General features: G+C 46.6%; 2 protein-coding genes across 9 annotated transcripts in view; one reads left to right on the forward strand and one right to left on the reverse strand.

The window, feature by feature from the left end:
• LOC123846922 (uncharacterized protein C10orf120 homolog) overlaps positions 1–23,962 on the forward strand; it is a 43,199-nt gene extending 19,237 nt beyond the window's left edge. For 5 of the 8 annotated variants that reach the window (XR_010412603.1, XR_010412605.1, XR_006791399.3 and 2 more), the window contains one exon: positions 3,523–4,023. The gene's annotated coding sequence lies outside the window, so the exon portion shown is untranslated. Of the gene's footprint in view, positions 1–93; positions 4,024–6,864; positions 7,498–22,557 lie in introns of those variants that run through there. The other 3 variants (XR_008506405.2, XR_010412606.1, XR_010412604.1) reach the window with 3 other exon arrangements.
• NSMCE4A (NSE4 homolog A, SMC5-SMC6 complex component) lies at positions 3,042–15,543 on the reverse strand. Its single transcript, XM_045878997.3, has 11 exons — positions 15,111–15,543; positions 14,324–14,401; positions 12,264–12,394; positions 10,291–10,442; positions 8,280–8,379; positions 7,496–7,586; positions 6,550–6,644; positions 5,028–5,076; positions 4,205–4,299; positions 4,023–4,108; positions 3,042–3,203 (listed from the first exon to the last, which is right to left on the reverse strand). Exons 1-10 carry the CDS (start codon positions 15,394–15,396, stop codon positions 4,034–4,036), a joined length of 1,152 nt encoding a protein of 383 aa, XP_045734953.1. The 5' UTR covers positions 15,397–15,543; the 3' UTR covers positions 3,042–3,203; positions 4,023–4,033.
• Positions 23,963–24,942: the final 980 nt, after the last annotated feature.

The following is a 24,942-nucleotide window of genomic DNA, read 5'->3' on the forward strand; positions in this document are numbered from 1 at the left end:
TGGGGATGTTACATGTGTTTGATATTTAAACTATAACATGTATTAGTTGGTTTTTTCCTATTCAAAAGTTTACAATTTTTTTTTTTAAAGTAGGCTCCTTGCCCAACATGGAACTTGAACTCACCACCCCAAGATCAAGAGTCACATGCTCTCCCTATTGAGCCAGCCAGGGGCCCCTCCTATTCTGAAGTTTAAAGAAGAGGAAGTGGCCCATAATCTCCCTGCCCAGATAACTTCTGTTGATACTTTTTTGAGATTTATTTACTTGAGAGAACGAGAGAGAGAGAGAGAAAAAGAGAGAGGGCAAGCACACTAGCAAGGGGAGGGGCAGAGGGAGAAGCAGACTCTCTGCTGAGCAGGGAGCATGACTCGGGGCTCAATCCCAGGACCCTGGGATCATGATCTAAGCCGAAGGTAGGTGCTTAACCCACTAGCCACCCACGTGCCCCAATACTTTTTAAAAATAATGAAAAAGTGCATGGTTAGAAAACTCAATTATAGAAAGATACAAAATGCCAAGTGACAGCTAGGCCACTTTGGTTTCCCAAAGGTCATCCCTCTTTCTTTTTTTAAATTAATTTATTTGAGAGAGAGAGAGCACAAGCAGGAAGGGCAGAGAGAGAAGGACAGGGATCTCAAGCAGACTCCACACTGAGCGTGGAGCCCGATTTGGGGCTTGATTTCATGTCCCTGAGATCATGACCTGAGCTGAAACCAAGAGTCAGACGCTCAACTGACTGAGCCACCCAGGCCCCTTATGTTTCTTGTATGAGCAGAGTTTGACGCAAGTAGAAGACAGGCCAACAAAAGGGAAAAAGGAAGGCAACTCTAAACAGATTTGCTTGAAAAATTGTAATATTAAGACCACATGTGTGATTCCATTAATGTGAAATGTCCAGAATAGGCAACTTTTGACAGAAAATAGGTTATCGGTTGGGGCTAAGGGTTACTAAGGAGACAGGTGAGGAAGGGTACCTGCCACTGGTTGGGGACAAGAATGTTCTGCCTCAGGATGTGGTGGTTACAGAGCCCTGTGAACAGACTGAGAAACAATGAAGTGTTCGCTTTAAATGGGTGAATGATATGGAATGTGAAGTTCAACCAAGACGGAAGAGAAAGCCGGAGTTTAGAGGGGGAGGTGAGCCTGGGTGGAGGCAAGGAGCCTGGTCACATAAGGCCTCCACAGCGCTGCAAGCTGTCTCTCAAGTCTCGAAGGCAGCGGGGAGTCACTGAGAACTGACAAGTGGTTTTGAAGATGTGGAGGGGATGCGAAGGGCGGGCAGGAAGCGGGGGACACCAGACGGGAGTCTGTCGTAGAAATCTGGGCAGGATGGAGAGAATCAAGACACTAGATGGGAGGTCGTGACCAATTAAGGTAGGGGCTGTGGGGGAAAAGAAATCCTAGCTTCTGGGGTGCCTGAGTGGCTCAGTCAGTTAAACATCTGCCTTCGGCTCAGATCATGGTCCCAGAATCCTGGGATCGAGTCCTGCATCGGGCTCTTTGCTCAGTGGGGAGCCTGCTTCTCCCTCTGTCTGCAGCTCCCCCTGCTTGTGCTCTGTCAAATAAATAAATAAAATCTTAAAAAAAAAAAAAAAAAGAAATCCTAGGTTTCTCTGGAGGAAATAAAGTAGTAGAAGTACCCCTATAGGGATTAAGGGAGGACAGATTTGGGAGCTAATTTATACATATGTTTAAAACAGCCCCTATGCTGCCAATAAGCCATTGGTCACGTATGCCTGTAGCTTTTTAGAGTGGAGTCAAAGTTTGGAGAATGTTCAGGATATAGATGTAGGAGAACTCATGAGGGTAAGACGGAGGGGGAAGGAGGTCAGGGAAAGGACCAGATAGAAGGATGTACAGCTTTCCAGGAGTAGAGTGTTTTTTAAGATTTTATTTATTTAGGGCGCCTGGGTGGCTCAGTTGGTTAAGCAACTGCCTTCGGCTCAGGTCATGATCCTGGAGTCCCGGGATCGAGTCCCGCATCGGGCTCCCTGCTCAGCGGGGAGTCTGCTTCGCCCTCTGACCCTCCACCCTCTCATGCTGTCTGTCATTCTCTCTCTCTCAATAAATAAATAAAAATCTTTAAAAAAAATTTTTTTTTAATTTATTTGAGAACGAGTGAGCGAGTGAGTAGGGGGACAGAGGGACAGGCAGACTACAGTGAGCATGGAGCCCGATGCAGGGCCTGACCCAGGACCCTGAGATCATGACCTAAACCGAAATCAAGAGTCCGACGCTTAACCGACTGAGCCACCCGGGCTCCCCTCCAGGAGTGGATCTTTATGTGTCAAATGCACAGCATTCAACCCTGGGATCGAACTATTTGAGAAGGAATCACCAATTTGGCCTAAAACAGCCCCCGGGGAATGCTGGGAATGGAGGTGTTCCTCTGCCCGGGTTCCAGGACGGCCAGAAGGGGAGAGCACCTGTGATCCTTGTTCAAAGAAGAGACAGGACAGTAACTAAGGGTCACGACAGTTGTTTTACGATGAGAGATAACCGTGGTTGAAGGGAAAGCACTAGGTATGGAGGGTGGCGGACACACCTGAGCACCAGGAAGGGCTGGGACCCAGGGAAGGAGGATGTAGAAAGCTGGGGAGTGGGAAAGGGAACCAGAGAGAGACAAAAAAACATCAAGGCCAGGCCTGAAGGGCCAGCAAAGATGGGCAGCCCGGGAGTAGCACCATCCACCCCGCTGGATGGTTTTCCTCTTTGGGATTTGTGCAGAGAGGACTACTGCTGGGGACAGGTATCCAGCCTGGCCTGGCAGAGGAGAGGGCTAAAGAGTTTCCTGTGAGTAAATCACAGGCTGCAACCTATAAAATGGCTGATATGTGACTGCATTTTACCTACAAGAACAACAATTTCGTATAGTTTAACCTAAGATTTGTGGACTTGACCAGCTAACTTTACAGCTAGAGAACCATAATGATATACAGGCCATAACAACCTAACTAAAAAAGTTTTAATGGGACAGGACTGGAGAAAGGACAAACTCTGGCATGATGGGAAAATGAAAAGTAACTACAATTATTTGTGAAGATGGCAGTGAATTTCCTTTAATCAAAGACAACCATGACAAATTCATTAACTATCAAAAGCTACATTTTACTAAAAACAATCTGTCTTTAAAAATGTTTAATCATACAGTATATACAATACATGCTGCTTTCGTCTTTCGATTTCACTATCCATTTGAGTCCTAAAAGAGGGAAAAATAGCTGGTTAACAGTTTATAAATGATAAAATGAATCAAAAGTTCACCTGATATACATAAATAGGATCTAATAACTAGTCCCTTCTCTCTGAATAGAGCCCCAGGCCACGCATATTATATACCTTATGTCTGTTCTGTTTCCCTCAGTTATCTTGGAACAAAAGAAGCTCAGTTAATTGAGGTGCATATTAAGAGTTTACGTTAAGTATTAAAAGCTAATTTGAAACTCTCAAAATTATAGAAAATTTGAGCTAAAAAAAAAAAAACCCTTAAGGATCTAATTCAAAATCCCCCCATTTTACAGACAGATTTGTAGACAAAATGAAGCTGAGTGAGATTAAGTGATCTGCTCAGTGATTTTAAACGAAGGGGATGGAGCAAAGAGAATACAGGTCTTCTGACTCCCACCCACAGCAAATGCCCGATCATCACGAAGATTTCCTTCTAGCATGTTCTACTTCATAAAAATAAAGAAGTGTTTCACAGCGTAACTCAGATTTCAGAAATGCCCATTTACTGACATCATTCCAGGTAATTCTGTCCTAATTCTCCTTTTCTACTTCATAGCTGTAAAACAAGCAAATCAGATCGGACGGTGATGGGAGGGTTCAATATTCTACTTAACCGAAGTAATCCGGAGAAGGGGACTTGCAGCCTCTAGGCCCAAAGTTGCCTTTCTCACAGGCACACACAGTTCTAAGAATGGGGCACTAGAGGGAGGCAAATCCCAATTTCACCCGAATGAAGAAAAGGAAGATGGTCTGGAATGCTAATTAACATTTAATAACACATAGGAAGGACTACCTTTGCTGGCGTCAAGCGCTTAGCCTCTGCTGGCTCTGGCTTGAAGCAATCACAGGCTCTGAAATCTCAAAGGTCTTCACGATCTCCTGGCAGAGAACAAAGAACATTTGGGGACTGGGTTTACCGCAAACGAAGCGGGAGCGGGAAGCAGAACTACCCGGGGGCAACATGCAGAGCTTTACCTCCCAGTCACGGTAACTCAAAGCTATGATTCCTTGATTCCTAATTTGGGTGTTTTGGTCAATTCCCTCACTTTCTTCATTAATATTAACAGGCTCTGTTTGAAAGACAAAAGTTTTCAAAGGTTATCAAATCGCAAGAGGTACTCTGAACAGAAACTGATGAGAAGGAATGAACCTGTATCGAAGACACTTATAATATTACATACTTATTATGATTCCGTGCATCACTGATGTGTTAAGAGTGTTATTACGGTAGTAAGTAATCCATTTGCTTCCATTAAAAAAAAGTACCTCCCGTAGTAGAGTTACACGTGGCAATCATTTGAAAACTTCTGCATTTCCACCTACCAACCTCAGAGCTGAGCCCTAGTGAGTCCAAGAGAAATTGAGAACTATTAAAGTACCAATCAGGGCAATAAAAATACTTGACGCTCTACAGGGGACCTTAGAAAGAAAGGACTCACTGAGCTGGTGAAATTATTCACCTAAGAAAGATCCTCTCGAGGAGAAGAGAGGGAGGTGGCTTCAGGGAAAGAACAGAAGGAAGAAAAGTACAACAGCAACTAGAATTACAAACATTCTCAGAACTGGAGGGACTTTCTTGTTAATCTTGAGGGCAGATGTTGAGTCAATGATGCAGATGAACCCCCTCATTTTAACTGATGACCATGTTTGCAGTATTTCAGTTAGTTGAGCAAGATAGAGCACTGTAAAAGTTACCTAAAATGCAAACTCGGTTACATTCAGGAAACTGCATTTCATGAACTCGAATAACACATACATTTTCTCTAAAACTAATTTTTCTTAACATAGTATCATTTACCTATTATTGGCAGTCGGTCTTGGTCAAGCTTTATTCTTGCAAAACCATCCTAAAACACAAACATAATTTTAGATTTAGATTCAAAAGCCGATTTAAAAAATTACATTCAAAACCTATCATCATTGGATAAAAAACATTATTAATTAGAAAAGTCCATATCCCATGGGGCACCTGGGTAGTGTAGTCGGTTAAGCGTTCGACTTGATTTCGGCTCAGGTCATGATCTCAGGGTCATGAGATTGAGCCCCACACTAGGCTCCATGCTCAGCAGGGAGTCTGCTGGATATTCTCTCTCCGCCTCTCCCCGCTTTCTCTCTCTCTCAAAAAACAAACAAACAAACCTCCATATCCCAGACAATCAAAATGTACTGTAACAATAATGAGGAGATTATGTGGATAAGACTTTACGTTGGGGCATCCTTCAGGTTTCTCATCAGTCTCCATCCTGAGGATCTCCTAAATAAAACTGTAACTGGCTTGGCTCTTAAAACTTGGCTCTTAAATGTGATTCATGCATATTTTTGGACACTCGGCATTTTATTATGCATAACTCATCATTTACTGCTGACAAAATATGCCTTTGTTATCATTTCTGGGAAAATACTTTGGTCGAGAAAAGATTTTTCCTGAGGTTAAAATCAAATTCATCATCCATGAGCGGGAGTGCAAGCTGTTATAAGACTAAAGACAGTTGAAAGCAAATTTCCATAGTATTATTTCTGAGTAGGGGTTTTTTTTTTTTTTAACCTCTATTTTGAAATAATTTCAAATTGAAAGGGCTACAAGGCTACTATAAAGACCGCTCATATATTCTTTCCCCAGCTTTACCATCTGTTCAAGTTTTGCCACGTTATTTCCCCCTCTACATACGTATTAGGAATTCTCATGAGAAAATAAGTGATAGACAACCTGCTCCCTTTCCTTAATACTTTCAGTGTATGTTTCTTGACAAGAACAAGATCTTTCCTTACAAGACAACTATCAAATTTGGGAAATTTAACATTTATACCATACTGTTATCTAATCTATAGTTCCATATTCAAATTTTGTCAATTCGTTCTGTAAATTCCTAAAATGTAAAAGCAAGCACACAGTTTTTTTTAAGTTTATTATGTTTAGTAATCTCTATAGCCAATGTGGGGCTCACACTCACAACTCTGAGATTAAGAGTCGCACACTCCACCGACTGAGCCAGCCAGGCGCCCACACAAATTTTCAGCTAGTTTCTTCTGCCTGTGCGCCAATGTTTTGCGACAACGGGTCTACCATACATACCAGTTAGTACAAATACCTTTGCCAGCTCCCATCCACAGCTTTTATTATTTACCCCCCTTTTTTTGAGAGAGAAACAGAGCGAGTAAGAGCAGGGTCCACGCAGAGCTGGACAGAGGGCTCGCCTGAGATCATGACCTGAGCCGAAATCAAGAGACGTTTAACTGACCGACCGAGCCACCCAGGCACCCCTATTATTTACCCTTTTAAGAGCTATAAAAGAAAGAAGAGAAATGATCTTAAATCTTACCCTTATAATGAAGGAAACATGAAAGATGTTTTCCACTGTTCGGGGGAAAGAATGTGGATCAACCACAAAGTCAAAGAAGGACATAGGAGTATCAGCTATAGACAAAAGAGGAAAAAAAATTCTTCAAAACAGGAAAGATGATTTTTGCCAATTAGTAAGACCAATATTCTGTGTTAGCAGAGGAAGGAAATGGGCACTCAAACTTTCGCGGGAGTGAAAACTGATTTAGCCCTTCCGGGGGGCAATGTAACATACCTATTAAAAATATGTATGTCCACTGATCTGGCAACCCGCCTCTCAAAATCTGTCCTACAGAAATATCAGCGTGTGTGCACAAAGTTGTGTACCCAGATTTCCCACTGCAGTGGGTTTCACAAGAATAAAATGCTACAAAGAACTTAGTCGTCCACCCACGGAGGACACAGCCATACGATGGGAATCACTGAAGAGAATAAGGGGGATCTGGATGTACGGATATGGAAGAATGTCCACGTGGAAAACTCATGGTGCAGAAGAATGTATTATGATTAGCTTTGAAAAAAGCAAAAAACCAACAAAAATCCCCAACTTACTTATGTGCAAAGTCACGTGACGGACATAAACGTAAGATCTGAAAGTATACAAGCACATCATACAGATGGCTGCCTCTGGGGAGCGAGGGAACAGGTACTCAGCTCTACCCCTTCTATGGCACCTTTTATTTTGTAACAGAGAAAATACCCCATCTTTTAAAAGCAAGAATGGAAAGTTACTTTGCCAATACTCTCACATGGGATTGCTAAAGGAGAAGCTGAATTAAACACACATGCCAAAAAAGAATCAAAATGATTCAAACATTACATAAAACTGAAAATGCTTTTTAAAAAAAATAACTTCTGACTGCGAGTGATGTGTGTCTAACTGATAAATACAAATTGCTTTACTTTGAACTTGGTATCATACTTACGATCTTCTCGAAAATACGTTTGCAACAATCCCAAAATTCTTTCCACTTCTTTTTCTGTTGCTTCTTGATGAGATTCTTCCATTTCATTTAACTGAAAATATAAAGTCATTACCAAGCAGACTGACCTACTTGCCTGCTCATTCACGTTTTCTGCTCTCTGACACATCTAAACTCCTCTAGCTGTCTTTTACTGGGGGACTGCTAGCAGTTTTTATCCTCATCTTAAAATTTCAAGTTAAAAAAAAGATTGTCTAGTTTCAGTAACATTTTTTATATTAACTTTTTAATGGAGGAGTAACATTACCAAATCAACCATTTTCAGGTTGAACATAAATAGCAAAATACAAATAGCGCAGTTTAGAATAGTGATTCTCAACTGAAAGTGATTTTGCCTCCTGGGACATCTGCCACTATCTGGAGATGTTTTTGGTTGTCACAACTGGGAGGGGAGGCTACTGGCCCCTAATGGGGAGAAGCCAAGGATGCTACAGAGCATCCTACAACACACCCGACAGCCTCTCACAACAGAGAAGGATCCAGCTCCCAATGTTGATGGTGCCGAGCCTAAAAACCCCTGGTTTGGGAGAACTGATCCAAACTACAGACATGAATTAAAACTAAGACAAGGGGTTAATCCAATCAAATGTTTAAAAGCTGCAATTATTTAAGTAATTATTTAATGAACCAAACCTGACTCTAGACCCTAAAGCTTGGAAAGATGGCCAGATTGCCCGTATATTGTATGAATAGCTGCTGTAACCTGAGGTGTTTTTAAAAAACAAACCTGGTCAGGCATTGTCTTCTTCTCTTCTGTCGTGGGACCTTTTCTTGGACGATCACTTCGTGGCTTTGGCACAGGGAACTCTCCTTGTATTGAACCCAACCTAATGAAAAATATGCTTTCATGTCTTTTTTTATTTGTTTTTTAAACAAACTGGTTGCACTAACTGGAAGCAGTTCCCACGGAAATGGTCGAATTCAGACCAGGCTCCAGTGATATACGAACTGACATTGGACCAAAACTCTTGTCAGGTTTGTGACATCCTCTCTGCTCCCTTTGTGTGTCTCAAAGAACTCCCAGGAGCTTTACTCAACCACAGATACCCCCTCAAATGCCTTCCTATTTTGCTCTCAACAGTAAACCGGTAAATATGCCTGTGGTCTTCCCAGCTAGCCTACTGTCTCTTTGGCAAAGCCAACTTCAGATCAGTGGGAAGGCTGAAGGTGTGGGAAAGGGGAACAAAGAGCTCCACGGGGGTTAAAAGCCTTTGGACTAGGGGTGCTAAGGCCGAGGCTCCCAGCCTACGACAACAGAACACACCCCACACCTGTCTCAGAAGGACAGGTCAAACAGAAGCCATGGAATTCTTTCCCCCTTTGTACTCTCTACGCCCCTTAAAAAAAGCCCTACTGCAGACTTAAGCTACAGTAATAGATGTACCATGCAGAGGCCAAGGCCCCGAGAACATGGACCCATATGGTCCCTAAGCTCGAGGAGCTCAAAGCATGCAGTGTAGATGGACGGATCCAAATCCACACACACACACACACACACACACACACATCCATTTCAACATAATACGGTAGATCCTACAGTGCTGTCCTAGAGTAATCCTCAAGTGCTCTGAGAGCACGGGGGCAGAGATCTACCCAGACACGGGAGTGATCGGGCTGGGATCTCTGATCTTATAATGATACCTCTGTCTGGAGAAGTTACTGGAAGCTTCCAAGTTAGGGCCTGGGAGAGGAGCAAACCTTCCCAGATGGAAAAGACGGGGAAGAGACTGGAAGCCAAAGTAACAGCAAGTGCAAGGGCACAAAGCTGTAAGCAGTTCACTGTGGACGCAGGCTGTGCTGGATGAGGAGAGAAAGTTTAAGGCACAGCACCCCAGCTGCATTTAGATCCTGGGATTTATGACAGAGCCTGGAGCTCAAAAGCAAAGAACAGAGATTTGGACTTCATCCTGTAACAAAGAAGCCTGATCTTTACGCTGACATGTACGCAGTGGTTCTGGGCAGATGCGTGGCCCCACACCTGTGCATCTCCAAAGCCTTCTCGCTGAGGTACCGCCGCCCTCCAGAGCTTTGGGAGGGTGAACTGGAGTAGACAGATGCCCAGGAGCTGGAGCATGTAAGGGAGAAACAACTGGGTGGCTGCCCCAGAGAATGTATCTGCTGGGGGTCACAACCAATGTCTCTGAAGGTGGTCTTACAAAAGAACCAGTAAGGGCTATTCTTCGTTCCTCCAAAAGGGCTGGGCTAGGAAATTAGGACGGAAGCTAAACTGAGTATGAAGATAAACTTTTCAAAAGTAGAGTGGTTTCCAAAAAAATGGGGTGGGCAGTTTATGTGAGTGACTCAAGCAGGCTTCCAGTACAAGTCAGTGACCATCCAACAGGAAATTACAATGAATGGCACTTGACATACGTTAGTAAAATCTTAAAAGACCCTCCATAAGAGGTATCATCCTCCTACAGGATAAGGGTTAAAGACGACAAAACAAAGCCAGACATTATGCCCCAGACCCAGAGCCTCACACACTAGAAAAGAAGGGAGCCAGCAGGGCCCTGTGGTAAGCGGTTCTGGCCCACAGCCTTTTCTGCTTAAATTAAGCAGGATAAGGTTCCATCCACATCGAGATTTTATGGGCTTTTCGGTCAAAATTTAGAAAAATATCCACACAATGGCATCCTGATTGTCACCGCCACCCTACCAGATAATTCTTGTTCCTACTATAACAAAACAACTTAAGGTTTACAAATGGCTGGTCTGACCGATTTTTAAAATAATCTTACAGAAAGTGGAATGTATGGGTTTTATTAAAGGTGTTTTCTGCTGTTTTGCCTGATATTTTCCAGGAGTCATAGACTATGAATTCAAAATCAGAACTATCTTCATCACGGATGAGTTCTTCAGCTTCTAGCGGATTTACACCCATATGTGTCAGCTACAAAAATGAAGGGAAACAAAAAACCCCAGTTAAGCCACAGGCAATCATTCACCACATCCAATAATCTCTATCACTAAACTTGAAGAGGCCAGAGGCAAAAAAGCCTGTTCAGTGCCCTAACACGTTGGCTACATTTCGTATTATACAAATAATCTTATATAAACCCCACCTTTCAAAGGTAGAAATACTAGAAGGAATGAATCCTTAGTCCATCAAAGTATTAGGAAAGCTGTACCAACATACAAATCTGAAATCACATCCCAAATCAAAGGCTCCAGGACAGAACAGGCAAGTTTAGCGGGCTTTTGGATTTTCGTTTTTAGCCAACCTCCTAGAGACCTCTCTCCAGCTTGTGTCTCAGTACATCCAAAGAGCAGTGGCCTAGAGTCAGAGGATTGCTCATCTTACCACTGCCTTCCTGGGAAGAGTTGCTAGAAGTCTAATAATTCTCTTATCCCATACTATCTCACAGAAAATCAAAGCACCCTGATTACATTATGAAATTATAAAATGCCTACAAGTTATCAAATTAAAACAGTAATATCAAACATAAACAATAATCAAAAAGCCCTCGGGAAGCTTGCCCCTATTAATAAAAGCAATCAAACTCTGAAGAGAGGCTGCAAGAGCCCGATCAGAGACATAAGGTCAGCAAGCCTCTGCGCCCCCCCATCCCCCACTACTGCACGCATAAGGAGGACGTGTCCGTTTCTGTCTGGTCAAATCTACCCATCTTTGCCTTATAGTACCTATACTTGATGAATTCGGAAGGGGCTTCCCCACCCAGCGATTTCAAAGCTGTAATTTAGGGTTTTACCCTGAATGCCTTAAGACTTCCAGAATTTGCTCCGATTTGTTAAAGTACACATCTCACCTGGATAAATACCAGTAATTTAAAAAAAGATAACCCAGTATATGGTCACTTTATTTATTCAGCTATACATGAGTGTGCATTTTCCAAATGCATTATACCTCACAGTAAAAAAAGTTAAAAGAGAGAAAATTTTAAGGTTTTAAATTTAAGTTAAATTTCAATTTTAAACCATTTAAGGTTTTAAAAACAACAGGAAATTCATCTGCCTCCTGCCTTTACAAAAGAATTAATTTATCTGGGCCGGTCTCCTGGTACTAAATCATTTTAATAACCATTTAACAAACTTTCAGGCAGAAATTCAAAGTCCTAGCACAAATGCTAGGACAGAGGTTAGCTCAGAGTGGAACCAAAAACAGAAAAAAAAAAAAATCACAACATAGTAAAATGCAAGGTCAGCCTCATTGTGCTTTTTTAAAGAAAAGTTTAAAAATTTTAGGTAACAACCATTCAAAGAAAGGTGAATAAAACAACAAAAAGACCCACAAAAAAGCAAAACCCCAAGCATATTCATATGGTTCCAAGATATTGTTATATTGTTAAGGACTGATGAAAACATGCTCCCCCACCAGGCCTAACTCCTCTCCAGCTGAGCCCTGCCACCTGCAGGGTGGGTCCTGCCCAGACCAGGACAAAAGCCTGGGGTCACTGAGAATGAAAAAATGGCCATTTGTAAATAAATGTAGCACGCAGAGTCTTAGAATGCTAAGAGATTTTTAAACCTCTAAGCTGCCATCCTAAATTCCTCCACAGGGCTCCCCTGTCATTGTTTAACTTGGTGAGATCTCTTTGGAGGAAATCTGAGACATGCCCCCCCCCCCCGGGCCCCCCAAAAAAGGAAAAAGGAAGTGAAATCCCTTTGCATACAGATCTAAGCAAAGTAGATAGTTATACAATATGTGACATGGGAAACATTTTTTATTAAGATTCTGTAGCTTTGAACTTACTAGAGTTTCAACATATCTTAACATATCAAATGAGTTAAGATCAGAATGCAGCTGCTTTGCTTTCTCTTTGCCCAAATCTGAAGCCAGAACAAGAAACTGGGCGTCCAGGACTGCTTCTCTTGCTCGGGACACTATTCAGAAAAGAAGGAAAATACACATTACTAAAAACCCATTATTCACAGGGATTTTCTTGAAATTTCCACCTACTTGACATTTCCCACTGGACCAAAAAAAAAAAAAAAAAAATCCTCAAACATACCCATGTCCCTCTAAAACCTGGCTCCTCTACCCAACCCACCAAAATCTGGAGTCAGAGCTGACCAGTCCTCCTAAAAGCCACTCTCCCTCTGGGGTCCTGCTCCTGTGAACTGAGCCACCAGCTCTTCATAGCTCTGGTTCAACAAAGCCTCTCTCCTCTCCCACACCAGCTTTTCCCTCTGACCCCAGGAGCCCATCCTTGCCACGATTCCCACCTGTGCGGAGGTAAGTCAAAAGGCAGGCCCACTCCATGTAAGGCAGGGTGGCTTGCTGAGCATCAAGAGTAGGAGTGCGGGCTGGGCGGGCAGCCTAGGACTCCCGCCCCCCCCACCCCACTCCCCCAGAGTCAGCACAGGCCACCACGTCAACAGCCTACCGCAGGGCAGCGACTCTGAGGATGGGTGACCCAAAAACGTTTGACAGAGGACCCAGGACTTAAGCTATAGAGAGAAAAAGATTTCAACAGGAGACAAGAAGCGAATGGGGCAGGGAAACTGAGGAGGAAGCGGGGGAGGGGAGGGACAGGCCCTTTGGAGTTAAGAGCAGTCCTGAGGGGCCCCGGGGAAGGGGGAAAAGTGCTCTGGGAATACCTGGAAAGGCAGACTGGAAAGGGAGCCAAGAAGAGGGTAACAGGGCAACGCTCAAATACAGAAACACCTGGGCCTGGCTCCCTCCTGAGGCCTTTTCACTTGGATCCCCCACTTCCTGAACCCGCCGCAGGCTGCTGAACTTGCGGACTGCGGGTTCTGTTTGCATACATCATTTTTCTCCCATTTTATTTCGGAAGCGAGGCCGCGGAAGTGACCACGGGTGAGAGAGGGCAGCAGGGGCCGGGGCTGGAGGCTCGTTCCTGGGCTGCCCCAGGGCCTTGCCCACCGGCCTCCCAGCGCGGCTGGAGAGGAAAGTGCAGACTTCTCGGTCACAGATGGCTTTGAGGCCTCCACCAAGTTAAAACCATGAACGCCAAGGATCTAGAATTCTGTGTTTGCTGAGCGACTCCCGGAGCCCAGCTGAGTGAGAGAACTTCGCCTTAGTGAGGTGACCCGGTCAGCAGGGCGGAATCAGCCGAGGGGGAGGCCATGTGTGGCTCAGGAACTAATAAGATGCACAGTAAAACCGCAAGGGAGTTGAGGGGGTCCAGAGGAACCTTGAGAGACCAACTGGGAGTCCAGGAGTGAAGAGAAGACAGAGCTAAGGACAGTGGAGGAGGGATTTAACCAGGTGGTGGGGAAACGCCCAGTTCTGGAAGGATTCAAATGCGATTTACCAAATGTGGGAGACCCCACTTGGGGAACAGCGAGGAGGCTGTGACCAGAGCTAGAAGGACACTCACTTGAGAACAGGCAGACACAAAAACGTTAACGGCGGGCAACAGGTAAGCCATTAGTCATAACTAGCACATGGCTAGAGGTAAAGCTTCTGGTCCTCAAAGACCTCGGAGAACCGTGTTCTGTTCAACAAATGCATCCTGGGGACCCAGCAGCCAATACCATAGACAGAGAAAAGGTAACACATGCAAACTCCTCAACCCTGAACAAGCAACGGACCACCTGGTGGGGGGGGGGGGCTTGTTGAAACAGGCTGCTGGCTGCACCCCCAGAATCTCTCATAAAGCCTTCAGGGCGCCTGAGGGGAGTTAAAGCAGAATTACCACTACAACGAAAAAACTTCCCACACTAGTAAAGCACTATGACAATATGTGGGAATTGTGTGATGTCAATAATTTGGCTCTTATATAAAACTAGTTAAAATTACTCTAAAACTTATAATAAAAAGCACTCATATATAAAATAACGAATTACCTCCATTAAACAGAGTGTTGGCCTCTTCAAGGACTTCTGTTAATTTGTCGCTGGCATTCAGTATATCCTCCCGGTTTTCTATGTAAAAAAATACAAGGTTTGGGAAATGTGCGCATCAGGCACTCGCAGTCCGCGACGAAGCGATCACCTGCAGGACAGCCAAGCCCGGCCCCCTGCTCCCCCGGGGGTGTTGGGGGGGGGGCGGATTACTTCACACATCTCCATCTTTTTAACCCAAGTGGCTCGCACTTAAAGGTAAGCAGCATGAACTTTAAAAGGGGCCCGGCTGCCTTTACCCTTCACCCAAGGGGCTCCACAGCTCCTGCAGCCCCTGAGGAGCGCTCCGAAGGGCGGTTCCCAAACTTTGCAAGCCAGGGGCCCCTAGAGGGCCACCCGACGGATGGGCGGGCCTCCCCGAGTTTCAGAGTGGGTAGGTCCGGGGTGCGGCCCGAGGACTGGCATTTCTGACAGCTCCCTGGTGGCGCTGCCCCCGCCCCGCCCCCGCCCCGGGCGGGCGACCGCGCGCCGGACCCGCCGCCTGCCAGAAAAGACGCCCGGGGCCCCGCGTCCCGCCGCCGCCGCCGCCGCCCCTTCCCGGCCGTGCCGGCCCCTCGGGGCCCGCGCGCCCCCGCCAAGGTCGCGCAGCTCGCTCCCCGCGACGGCGCGGGGCCGCCTCGCGAGCCAATGGAGGCGCGGCCAGGCGGCGCGGGGCCGGCCCGGGCGCCGTTGACCAGCCGGGCCGCGCGGGCCTGCGTCCGCCAGCTGCCCCGCCCGCGCCCCGCCTTACGTTGGACCGAGTTGATGAGCGCCCGGTACTGATGGCGGATCTGGCGGCACAGGCCGTGGTCGGTCTCCGCCTCCAGGCTCGCCGGGTCCACCATCTCGTCCCCGGAATCCGACGGCTCCGTCTCCTCCAGGCTCGGGCGCTCCGGGGCCTCCCTGCGCTCGGGCGCGGCGCCGCGGCGGGACCCGGGCGACAGCGGGGACCGCGAGCGGGAGCGGGTGCGATCCCGGTGCGGGTCGCGGCCCCGGCCCCGGCCCTCGGACCGGCGGCCGCTGCTGTCCCCGGACATCGCCGCCAACCCGCCGTGCAACTTCGGTGCGGCGGAAGTTCGCGCCAGAAACTGAAACCCCTGCTCGGCGCGAGCGCCTGCTCCCCGCGGAACGCGGCTCCCGGGCCGGCGCCAGCGCACAGCGACGCCTCTGGCGGGAGGCCGGCGGCGGGCGCGGCGCGGGGCGCTTCCGAGGCGCGGCGGGGCCCGGCCCCGGCCCCGGCCCCGGCGCTGCGCTCCCCGCGCATTGGCTGCCCCGGGGGCCCGCCTCCCGTGCGGTGCGGGCCCACCCCGCCAGGCCTGCGTCTTCCCGGTGTCCCTGGCTCCCTGGGACCCGGCCACAGCCTGGCGACGTCAGGGCGCGCGGGGGCTGCGGCGCTCGAGCCCGGGAGACAGGAGAGGCGGCTCCGTGACCTTAGTTTCTCTGAGCCCTCACTGGGCGGGTCAGACGAGGTCCCTGTGCCTGTGGCAATCCCACGCGTGGTGAAGACAAGAGCAACAACTATCAGCGACAAAAATGGTCTTTCTCCCAGTAAACGCTCTGCTCACCGTCCCTTCTAAATACCGGCATCATGGCAGTTTATGTTCACAATTGGTTCTCAAACTAAAATCTTCTAAAATATCCTCGACAGGGTCCAAGACAGATGGAATTATATTCAGAAAACGTAGGAGTTTCATTCTTCGTGTTTCGGGTTTTGGGTTGTACTGCAAATGTCGATTCCCAAAAGTTCTCTTTGGTGCTGAGAATACATTTTATTTTCTCAAAGGAACAATATTGTCGGCTGAGTTACTACTCAAGTCTACAAAAATACCCTTTTGTGCATGGTGCGCGCTCAGCTGGAGGGAAGCACTATTCGCTGCCCCCCAGCAGCTGATACAGCCCACGAGCCCCACTTAACCTGGGTTCCAGAAGAGGTATCCTCTGATGCCTGCCTCACTGGATGAATGGTGATTGGCCTACGTGAGTCACGGTGATCTTATCCTCCTTCCTCTATGACTGGACTAGGGATGGGCATGCGATCCAGTTCTGATCAGTGAGAGGTGAAGGAGCTTCCCGAGTGGATGAAAAAGCCTCCAGAACAGAGAGCCTTTATCCCCAACCTCATTCCTTCTCTGAGACGCTGGTATGATGACCCGGTTCCAGGCATGATGGCAGCTGTCTACTCCTGATGAAGTGACAAGCATAGGAAAGAGCAGAATGCTAGGGGCAGTAGAAAGGAAGGATGGACATAGCTCAGCTGCAGAATAACTGCCTACCTCCCCCAGCCTGTGTTAATCTCCTGTGTTCATTGTTTGGGGGTTATCACTTGCAGTTCAGTGCACTGGAACTGAGACAAATACTTAGCATTCTCCTAGGTCGAAATTCATTCCACGCTGCAGACAAAAATACCTGGAACATTTCATTCAATTTAACAAGCTTCTGGTGTGTACTAATGAGCTCCACAAACACAGGAGGTCACAAGGATGGCTCAGAGACTTGCCTTTGCCATCCATGGTCTCACGAGGAGACAGACATGAAAGTGATCCTAAGATTCATGTGGCGATACAAGGGATCCAGAAGCCAAAACAATCTTGAGAAAGAAGAACAAAGTTGGCAGGACTCACATCTCAATTCCAAAACTTACCTCAAAGCTGTAGTAATCAAGACTGTGTGGCGCTGGCGTAAGGATAAACATAGATCAATGGAATAAAATGAAAATTCCAGAAATAAACCTATTCATCTTTGGTCAATTGATTTTTTTTTTTACAAAGTTGCCAAGACAGTCCACTGGGGAAAGAGCAGTCCTTGCTACAATTGTGCTGGCACCATTGGATATTCATGCGGGGAAGAATGAAGTTGGCCCCTCCTTAATGCTATATACAAAAATGAACTCCGAATGGATCGGACGTAAATGTAAAAGCTAGTGTTATAAGAAATCTTAGAAGAATACGTAGGTATAAATCTTCGTGACCTTGGCTTAGGTAATGGTTTCTTAGGTACGACACCAAAAGCAGGAGCAACCGATGAAAAAAATAGATAAAGTGGAGCCCGGGTTTGTGGTAATTTGCAGCAGTGGGAAGACATTACCCTTCCCGGGGCCTGAAGTGCCAGAGGGAAGAAGCAGTGTTACCAGAACCTGATGAGGGCTGAAGCCGTGGAGAAGGGGCCACCAGACAGAAGCTATGGTCCTAGAGGCATGCAGTCATGCCAAAAAAAGAGGAAGTGGGGGTAAAACACCTTGGTCTCTCTCTCCCAAACATCTCTTTGAATGATTTTACCTCCCATTAGCTAAGGCCAATGTAAAGCCAGTGGGCAAGAGAACCTGTGTGATACACTCCATAGATCAGTCTCTGGGCAGAGCAAGGCTAAGAAAGGTGGAGATCAATTTGATGTAAGGGTGGAAACAAATGGAGAATAACCCACATGATGGGTAAGAGGTATATCAGGGTCTATTTAGCTAGTTATAATAGAAGCGCCACTACAAGGCCTTAGCCAAAATAGTTACAATTTTCCTTGTGACACTGGAAGTCTAGAAGTAGGCAGTCCAGGATTAGTGAGTTGGCTTAATTACCTCAACCCAGAATGGGTACATGTCACTGCTGCTCGTAGTCTATTGGTCAGATCTGGTCACATGGCCTCAACCCCACCACAGGGGAGGCTGGGAGACATATCTTCTATTTCTCTGTTTCCCTATCCCTTCTTCTTTACTGTCAAAGCCCACTTTCCACCACAGAGGCCAAAAGACAAACAAACAAACAAAACCAGATACTCATCTTCCCTCCCAGCTTCCCTCGTACCTGTGGCATGGAATATGACCCAATCTTTTTCTTTTTCTTTTTTTAAAGATTTTATTTATTTATTTGAGACAGAGAGAATAAGAGACAGAGAGCATGAGAGGGAGGAGGGTCAGAGGGAGAAGCAGACTCCCCGCCGAGCAGGGAGCCCGATGCGGGACTCGATCCAGGGACTCCAGGATCATGACCTGAGCCGAAGGCAGTCGCTTAACCAACTGAGACACCCAGGCGCCCAACCCAATCTTGACCAAAAGGACTAAGGAGAAGTCTGTTGAAAGTCTTCTCGAAAATATTTTTTCCACAGTAAAAATAGACACTGAAAGGAAATGCCCCTCTTTAGCCAAACGTTGTCATGCCCACATGTGTTGCTCAAAGTGAGGCAGGCATCTTGTGGCCACATGAGGACCCATGAACAAATTAACATTACAAGGCAGAAAGACCCCGAGTCCTGGATGACATAACAAAGCTGCTGAACCCAAGCTGCAACTGCCCTCCCTCTGGATATCTTGTCACAAGAGGTAATAAATGTCCTTGCTGCTTAAACCACTTTTCACCGGGTGTTCTGTGATTTGCACGCAAAACAATCCAAATGATGCGTTTCTTTCTTTCTTAAGCCAGTTTGGTTTAGATTTTCTATTACCAAGATATAAAGAATCCTAACTTGTGCAACCAGATGGATCCAGAAAGTAGGAACTGTGCCCGAAACAGGAAAGACTGATTAACACAGTAGTCACGCGCAGTAATTAGGAAAAAAGCGTTACAAGATGATGGAGCAGAGACCAGTGAGGGGAGAAGAGCTGACTGAGTAGACTCCCTGCTCCTTTCCTGGGAGATGAGCCTCTGGATCTCCCTCCTAACTAACATGACATGACAATGAAGCACTGCCAAGTTAGGAGAAACCCAGAGGGGGACATCTGGTAAACAGGCCTCAATAACCACCAGGCAGAGGGAAGGGAAGCAGGAGAGTTCCAGGTGGCGCCGAGGTAGAGGGCAGGAATCCCTGGTGCACGGAGCCTCCACCAGGCTGTAGCTGGGTCCCAGCATTCTTGCAAATCGAATGGGAAAACATGCACATTCTCAGTGTAAAATAATCCTGGCACTGAGGAAGACAGCCAGCCACAGGGGGATCCTTCTGGTCTGATCTGATTTGATGCTGGGAATTCTGGATTTGGGGGCCGTATATATGTCCAGCCAGGACCGAGTTAGATCATCTACAATGCGTTTATGGTGGCTAGTGTCGTGAACATGTCACTTGGTGTAATTTGATATTCAGTATATCTCTCAGGGAGATCTTGGCGCTCCTCATCAGCCAGGCTCCAGGAGAAGGTAGAAGTTAGTAAAAACTCAACCCCCCAGTTCTCCAGTAGCTCCTGTTCTGCTAGTGATTACATGAGTCAGTGATGAAAATCTGCCCCTTTTCTGGTGCTTCATTGATGAATGCATGTTTATTGAGGGGTCCGCTAGGTGCCAAACCACGGCTGGATGCTGGAGATGCAGTATGGAAGAGAGCAAACAAGGCCCTACACTCATGGGGCTGACGGCTTTCGGAGAGAGACGTCAAGCGAGCGAAACAAAGACGAATATATACCTGCTGTGTTAAATGCTCAGAAGGAAAGGATTTGGAGCTAGGCAGGAATTTGACCTGGATAGCAGAGTCAGGGCCATTAAGCTGAGATGGGAAGGAGCCCAGGAGGGAAGTCGGGGTGCAGGCAGGGCGGAGAGCAGGGTTTTGGCAGCTGGGGCATCACTTTGGTGTTTGGGAACTGCTTTGTTCAAAGGTGGAAAATAATCACAAATGTGAAGAGACTCCTGCTACAGAACAACTCAAACCTGCATACGCCATATTTTGTATGACACTACTGAGCTCCCAGAAAATAAAGGAAATTTCTACAGGAACACAAAGGAAAGCCCTGGAGCTCGAGGTGGGAGCTCTTGACACGTGGAACACTGTCCACCCCGGCTGTGGGCGAGCTCTGAGGCGGCTGCGGGCAGAGGGCCCGAGCATCAATACGCCCACAACACACACTGTTCAGCTGAAGAGCGTCACATGCCCATGTGATGCAGGCTTGGCGAGCAAGATAGACAAGACCCCCGCTGTCACGGGCGGACGCTAGCTGGCAATCTTATCAGGCAGAGAGATGAGATAAATAATTTCAGATGGTGGCAATATGAGACAATTAAAAAGCGTATTGTGGTAAGCAATTACCTACCAGGCAGTGAGGACCGTGGGTGGGTTACTTGAGCTGGGGAAGTCTGGGAAGCCCCCTCTGAAAAGCTGACAGTTCACTTAAGAATGGGAGTCAGCCATGTAAATTTGCGGGGGGTAGAACTTTCCAGATTAGAGACTTCTCTTTTTTCCCAAGCCTCTCCCTTAAGTCCAGACACTGATCCAAAAGCTTCTGAGAGGAAACAAAGCCCAGGACTGGGACACACCTGTCCCATGGTCAAGACCTCGGGGCCAGGGTGGCCAAAGACCTGCAAGTGCGGGAAGGAAGGGTACGCTCGGCTCCTAGCGCTTCCCACCTGGACGCAGGAGAGAAAGCACCAGCTCTGCTGTGGTTTGGCCAGAGAGCAGAGGGGCTGCTAATAGTCAGATGTACAACATGAACCTAGAGAAAGGCATAAACACCGTGAATACTGCTTCCCCGGGGTGGGAGTGGGGAGAAGAGACAGCGAGAGATTATGAAATCTGTACTATTTCAGCAATGTGCTAATTTTATCATTTCAGAAGAGAAGTGTAATAACAAATATTAACTTTTTTTTTAAAGATTTTATTTATTTATTTGAGCCAGAGAGAATGAGAGAGAGAGAGAGAGCACATGAGAGGGGGGAGGGTCAGAGGGAGAAGCCGACTCCCTGCCGAGCAGGGAGCCCGATGCGGAACTCGATCCAGGGACTCCAGGATCATGACCTGAGCCGAAGGCAGTCGCTTAACCAACTGAGCCACCCAGGCGCCCCACAAATCTTAACTTTTAATCTGTATTGTCAAACAATAAGTGCAAATTTTTAATCAAACAGGGCAAATGAATATTTTCCAGGCTCTCAAGGCTTATGGGTCTAAAAAGGACTGTTAGCCTCCCCACCCCACAGTCACCTCCCTCTTTTTATGGAAAAGAGTCACAGCCATATTAGTAAATAGCAACGGGCCGTGAAACTTCTGCACCTGGAGTGATTTCCAGTTGGCAAAACAAACAACCAGCATTAGCTTGGGGACATTTGGGAACATGCGTAAGCCCTGAGCCTCGTATCATCTTCCAAGTCTCTCCCTCCATTTGCTTTTCTTTCATTTTGTTAACACTAAGGAGGATTTGTAAATAAATAAAAAAGGCCAATGAATTAAAAAAATTTTTTTTCTAATCTCTCATGAGTGTCTTAACGAGATCACACCTGTCATGTATTTGTCACCCCCAAAACTCAAATACATGCCCTCAATAACACTTTAGAGCCGTGCTTTTCGAATGTTCTTGTGCATTTGAATCACCTGGGATGGCTGTTAAAACTGCAGATTCTGATTCAGTAGGTCTGGGAGGGAGCCTCTAACTGTCCAGTTCTAATTCCCAGGTGATGCCCATGCTGCTGATCGGGGATCATACTCACACCTGCCGGACGAACAGAGATGCAAAACAATTTAAATATGTTTACTCACTTCTGAAGGCCAGAGTGAGGTTTTTTTCTTATTATTGAGATATAATTCACCTGCCGTAAAATTCACACATTCAAAGTATACGATTCAATGGTTGTTATATTCACAAGAGTGGTGGAACCATCACCACAATCAACTTTAGAACATTTTCATCACCTTGGGGAAAAAAAACAACCCATGCCCATTAGTTGTCACTCTCCCCTTCTCCCCAAGTGCTATGAAGAATTTAGAAGAATTTAGGCTAAGGGTATAAATGCTGATTGCAACTTATTTTATTTATTTATTTTTTAAAAGATTATTTATTTATTTATTTATTTATTTGAGAGAGAGAATGAGAGAGAGCACATGAGAGGGGGGAGGGTCAGAGGGAGAAGCAGACTCCCCGCTGAGCAGGGAGCCCGATGTGGGACTCGATCCCGGGACTCCAGGATCATGACCTGAGCTGAAGGCAGTTGCTTAACCAACTGAGCCACCCAGGCGCCCTGATTGCAACTTATTTTAGATATGATGGGCAGGGACATCTTCTCTGAGAAGGTGACATTTGAGATGCGACTTGATGAATTACCCAAAGATACAGGGAAATCGTATTCTGGTCAGAGGCAAAGGCAAAGAAAAGTCCTTGAGGATAAAATGAGTCTGGCACATTTGAAACTTCAGGGAGGCATGGGTAGCTGGAGAGTGGTGCCCAAGGGAAAGAGGGCTGGAAAACGAGTTTGGTTCTGACTCTCATTATCAGTAACTGACCTACGTTATTTTGTTTCTAGAAACATTTAGGATTGGTGGTGAATTGAAGATGGCCATGAATTCTCGGACACTCCTCCCGCTGAGATAGCAAATTTATGTTTATTAACGTGGGCCACCGTCTGACCAATAGAATACAGAAGAGTGACGCTGTGCCAGTTTCCGGATCCAGGCCTTAGGAGATCAGCAGCTTCTACATTCTGTTTAGGGGAACATTTACTCTTGGAACCTATCCTCCATACTGTAAGGAAGCTCCAGACAAATGGAGAGGCCATGTATAGGTCACAGGTGAGCTGCCAGCCAAAGACTGTGTCACCCGCCAGCCATGTGCATGAGCCGTTGGGACATCCAACCCCACTGAGCCCTCAGATGGCTCTGGTTCTAGCTTTTGTCTGCCTGCAGTTACATGAGAACCCTCCCTCAACATGAGAACCACCTAGCAGAGCCCGGCCAACCCACAGAACCATGAGAAAGACTTTTAAATTACTGTGCCAGTCACCTACTGGGCCCTTTTGACCTGAAGATTCACCTTCTTCAACTTTGGAAAAAATTCTTATATTACTTCCTTGATAATTTCTTCCACTTTTTTGTTCCATGTCTGCATGTGTGACCTCATGGATTGATTCTCAAGCCTGTAATATTTTTTCATATTTTAAGTCTTTAATTCTATTTTTTGACATTTTTTTGTTTGCTTTCACTCTTCTATTGAATTTTTTATTTCAGGCTATGTGGGAGGCTTGGTTCTTATTTGATTTTGCTTTTGTCTGCTCAGCGAGCATCAGGGGAGGGTGGGACAAGGTGAAGGCAGAGGCTCTGCTTATACTTGTTTTTAATTTTCCAATGTCCAACCCCAGTTCTGCTCCCTCCATTGTTCCTGGTGTTTCAGAGCCTCTCCTGGGTCTGCAGTGCAGACTGGGTCTTGTTGGGCCCGAGGCCCCACCACCCCCTCTTACCCCAGCTCTAGGCTGAGCCTCCTGTGCCCCAATTCCTCCATGACCAGACCTCAGTCCACTTCCCGGCACCCACAAACACGGAGCAATCGCTTGACTGATGTGCCGTCCCAGTTTGCTTCGCTAGGGTCCCAACAAACTTAAAAAAAAATTCCTTTGCTATCACTTCAATGAATTCTCGAAGGAAAGGAGCTCCGTCTGCTTCATTAATGAGAATTCCTTTTTCACTGCGTAGGGAGATAATAGTCTGTAAACATTATCCTTTTATTTTCATAAGTCCACCTGTTTGCTGTCATAACATCACTTTGAATTATTTTCCTCTCAGAATTTTAAAATAATCGGCAGCCCGAAGCACTGCCTGCGAAATGTTTTGTTTTTCTCGTGTTCTCTGCCATATGCCAGTCACTTTCAGCAAGGCTGCATTTATGTGAATTTAAGTCGGGCAAATAAGTAATACGCAATAAAAATATTAATGGAACCTCACGTTATGAGCAAATTTGAAAACATTGCAAATCTCGCCAAATTAAAACAATTTTTTGCTTTAGGTAATTAATTAGTGTTTGGGTGGAGAAGCATTTCAAGGCTGGCGGGTCAAACGAAGGGTTGACGCTGCACGGTGTTGCCACACGGTGGCGCTATTTCAGCCTCTCAGCCGCGGCTGGCGGTTTTTCACGGGATGGTGAGAACCACCCCGTGCCTGGGCCCTGGGACTTTGACTTGTGATCTCAGCGTAATAAAAACACAAACAAAACAAAAAAATACCTTTCTTACATCTCAAGGCATTTTCAACCGAGCATCATGCGTTAGTACAAATGCAAGCACTGAAAACTGCTCCTGGTTGAATTAAGTGGGAACCGAAGTTAGATGCAGAAGAAAGCCCGCAACGCAGCCCACGGGACGTGCCAGGAGGTCGCTCGCAGAAGGCGCCCTGCACAGTGGGAGGGGTGATGCTGGGGAGATTAAACCCGGCGCTAAGGAGAAAATCCGCCCCAGCGACCATAGACACAGGCCCTCTGGAATATCCGCTTTACCTCTATGCTTGTGCTCGTGGGAACATTTGACTTACATGATCTGAGTGTTGAATTACCCAAGAACTTCAGAAAAACGTCTTGCCAAATGTGATCGCTGTGAACAATTCTATTCCTGAATAAGGGCTTTCTGTTTGCAGAGGGCTTTTTTTTCTTTTTTTAAGATTTTATTTATTTGCGAGAGAGAGAATGAGAGAGAGCACATGAGAGGGGGGAGGGTCAGAGGGAGAAGCAGACTCCCCGCCGAGCAGGGAGCCCGATGTGGGACTCGATCCAGGGACTCCAGGATCATGACCTGAGCCGAAGGCAGTCGCTTAACCAACTGAGCCACCAGGCTTTTATGTACATTGCCGTGTTCAGGCCTCGCTGGGCCTGTGGAGAAGGTGGGCGGTGGGCGAGGCTCGTGGGCACCTGCCCTGAGTCCTGGCTG

The sequence above is a fragment of the Mirounga angustirostris genome, unplaced genomic scaffold, assembly GCF_029215605.1.
Source record: "Mirounga angustirostris isolate CCGP_5_RB_7025 unplaced genomic scaffold, mMirAng1.0.hap1 SCAF_6, whole genome shotgun sequence".
NCBI lineage: Eukaryota > Metazoa > Chordata > Mammalia > Carnivora > Phocidae > Mirounga > Mirounga angustirostris.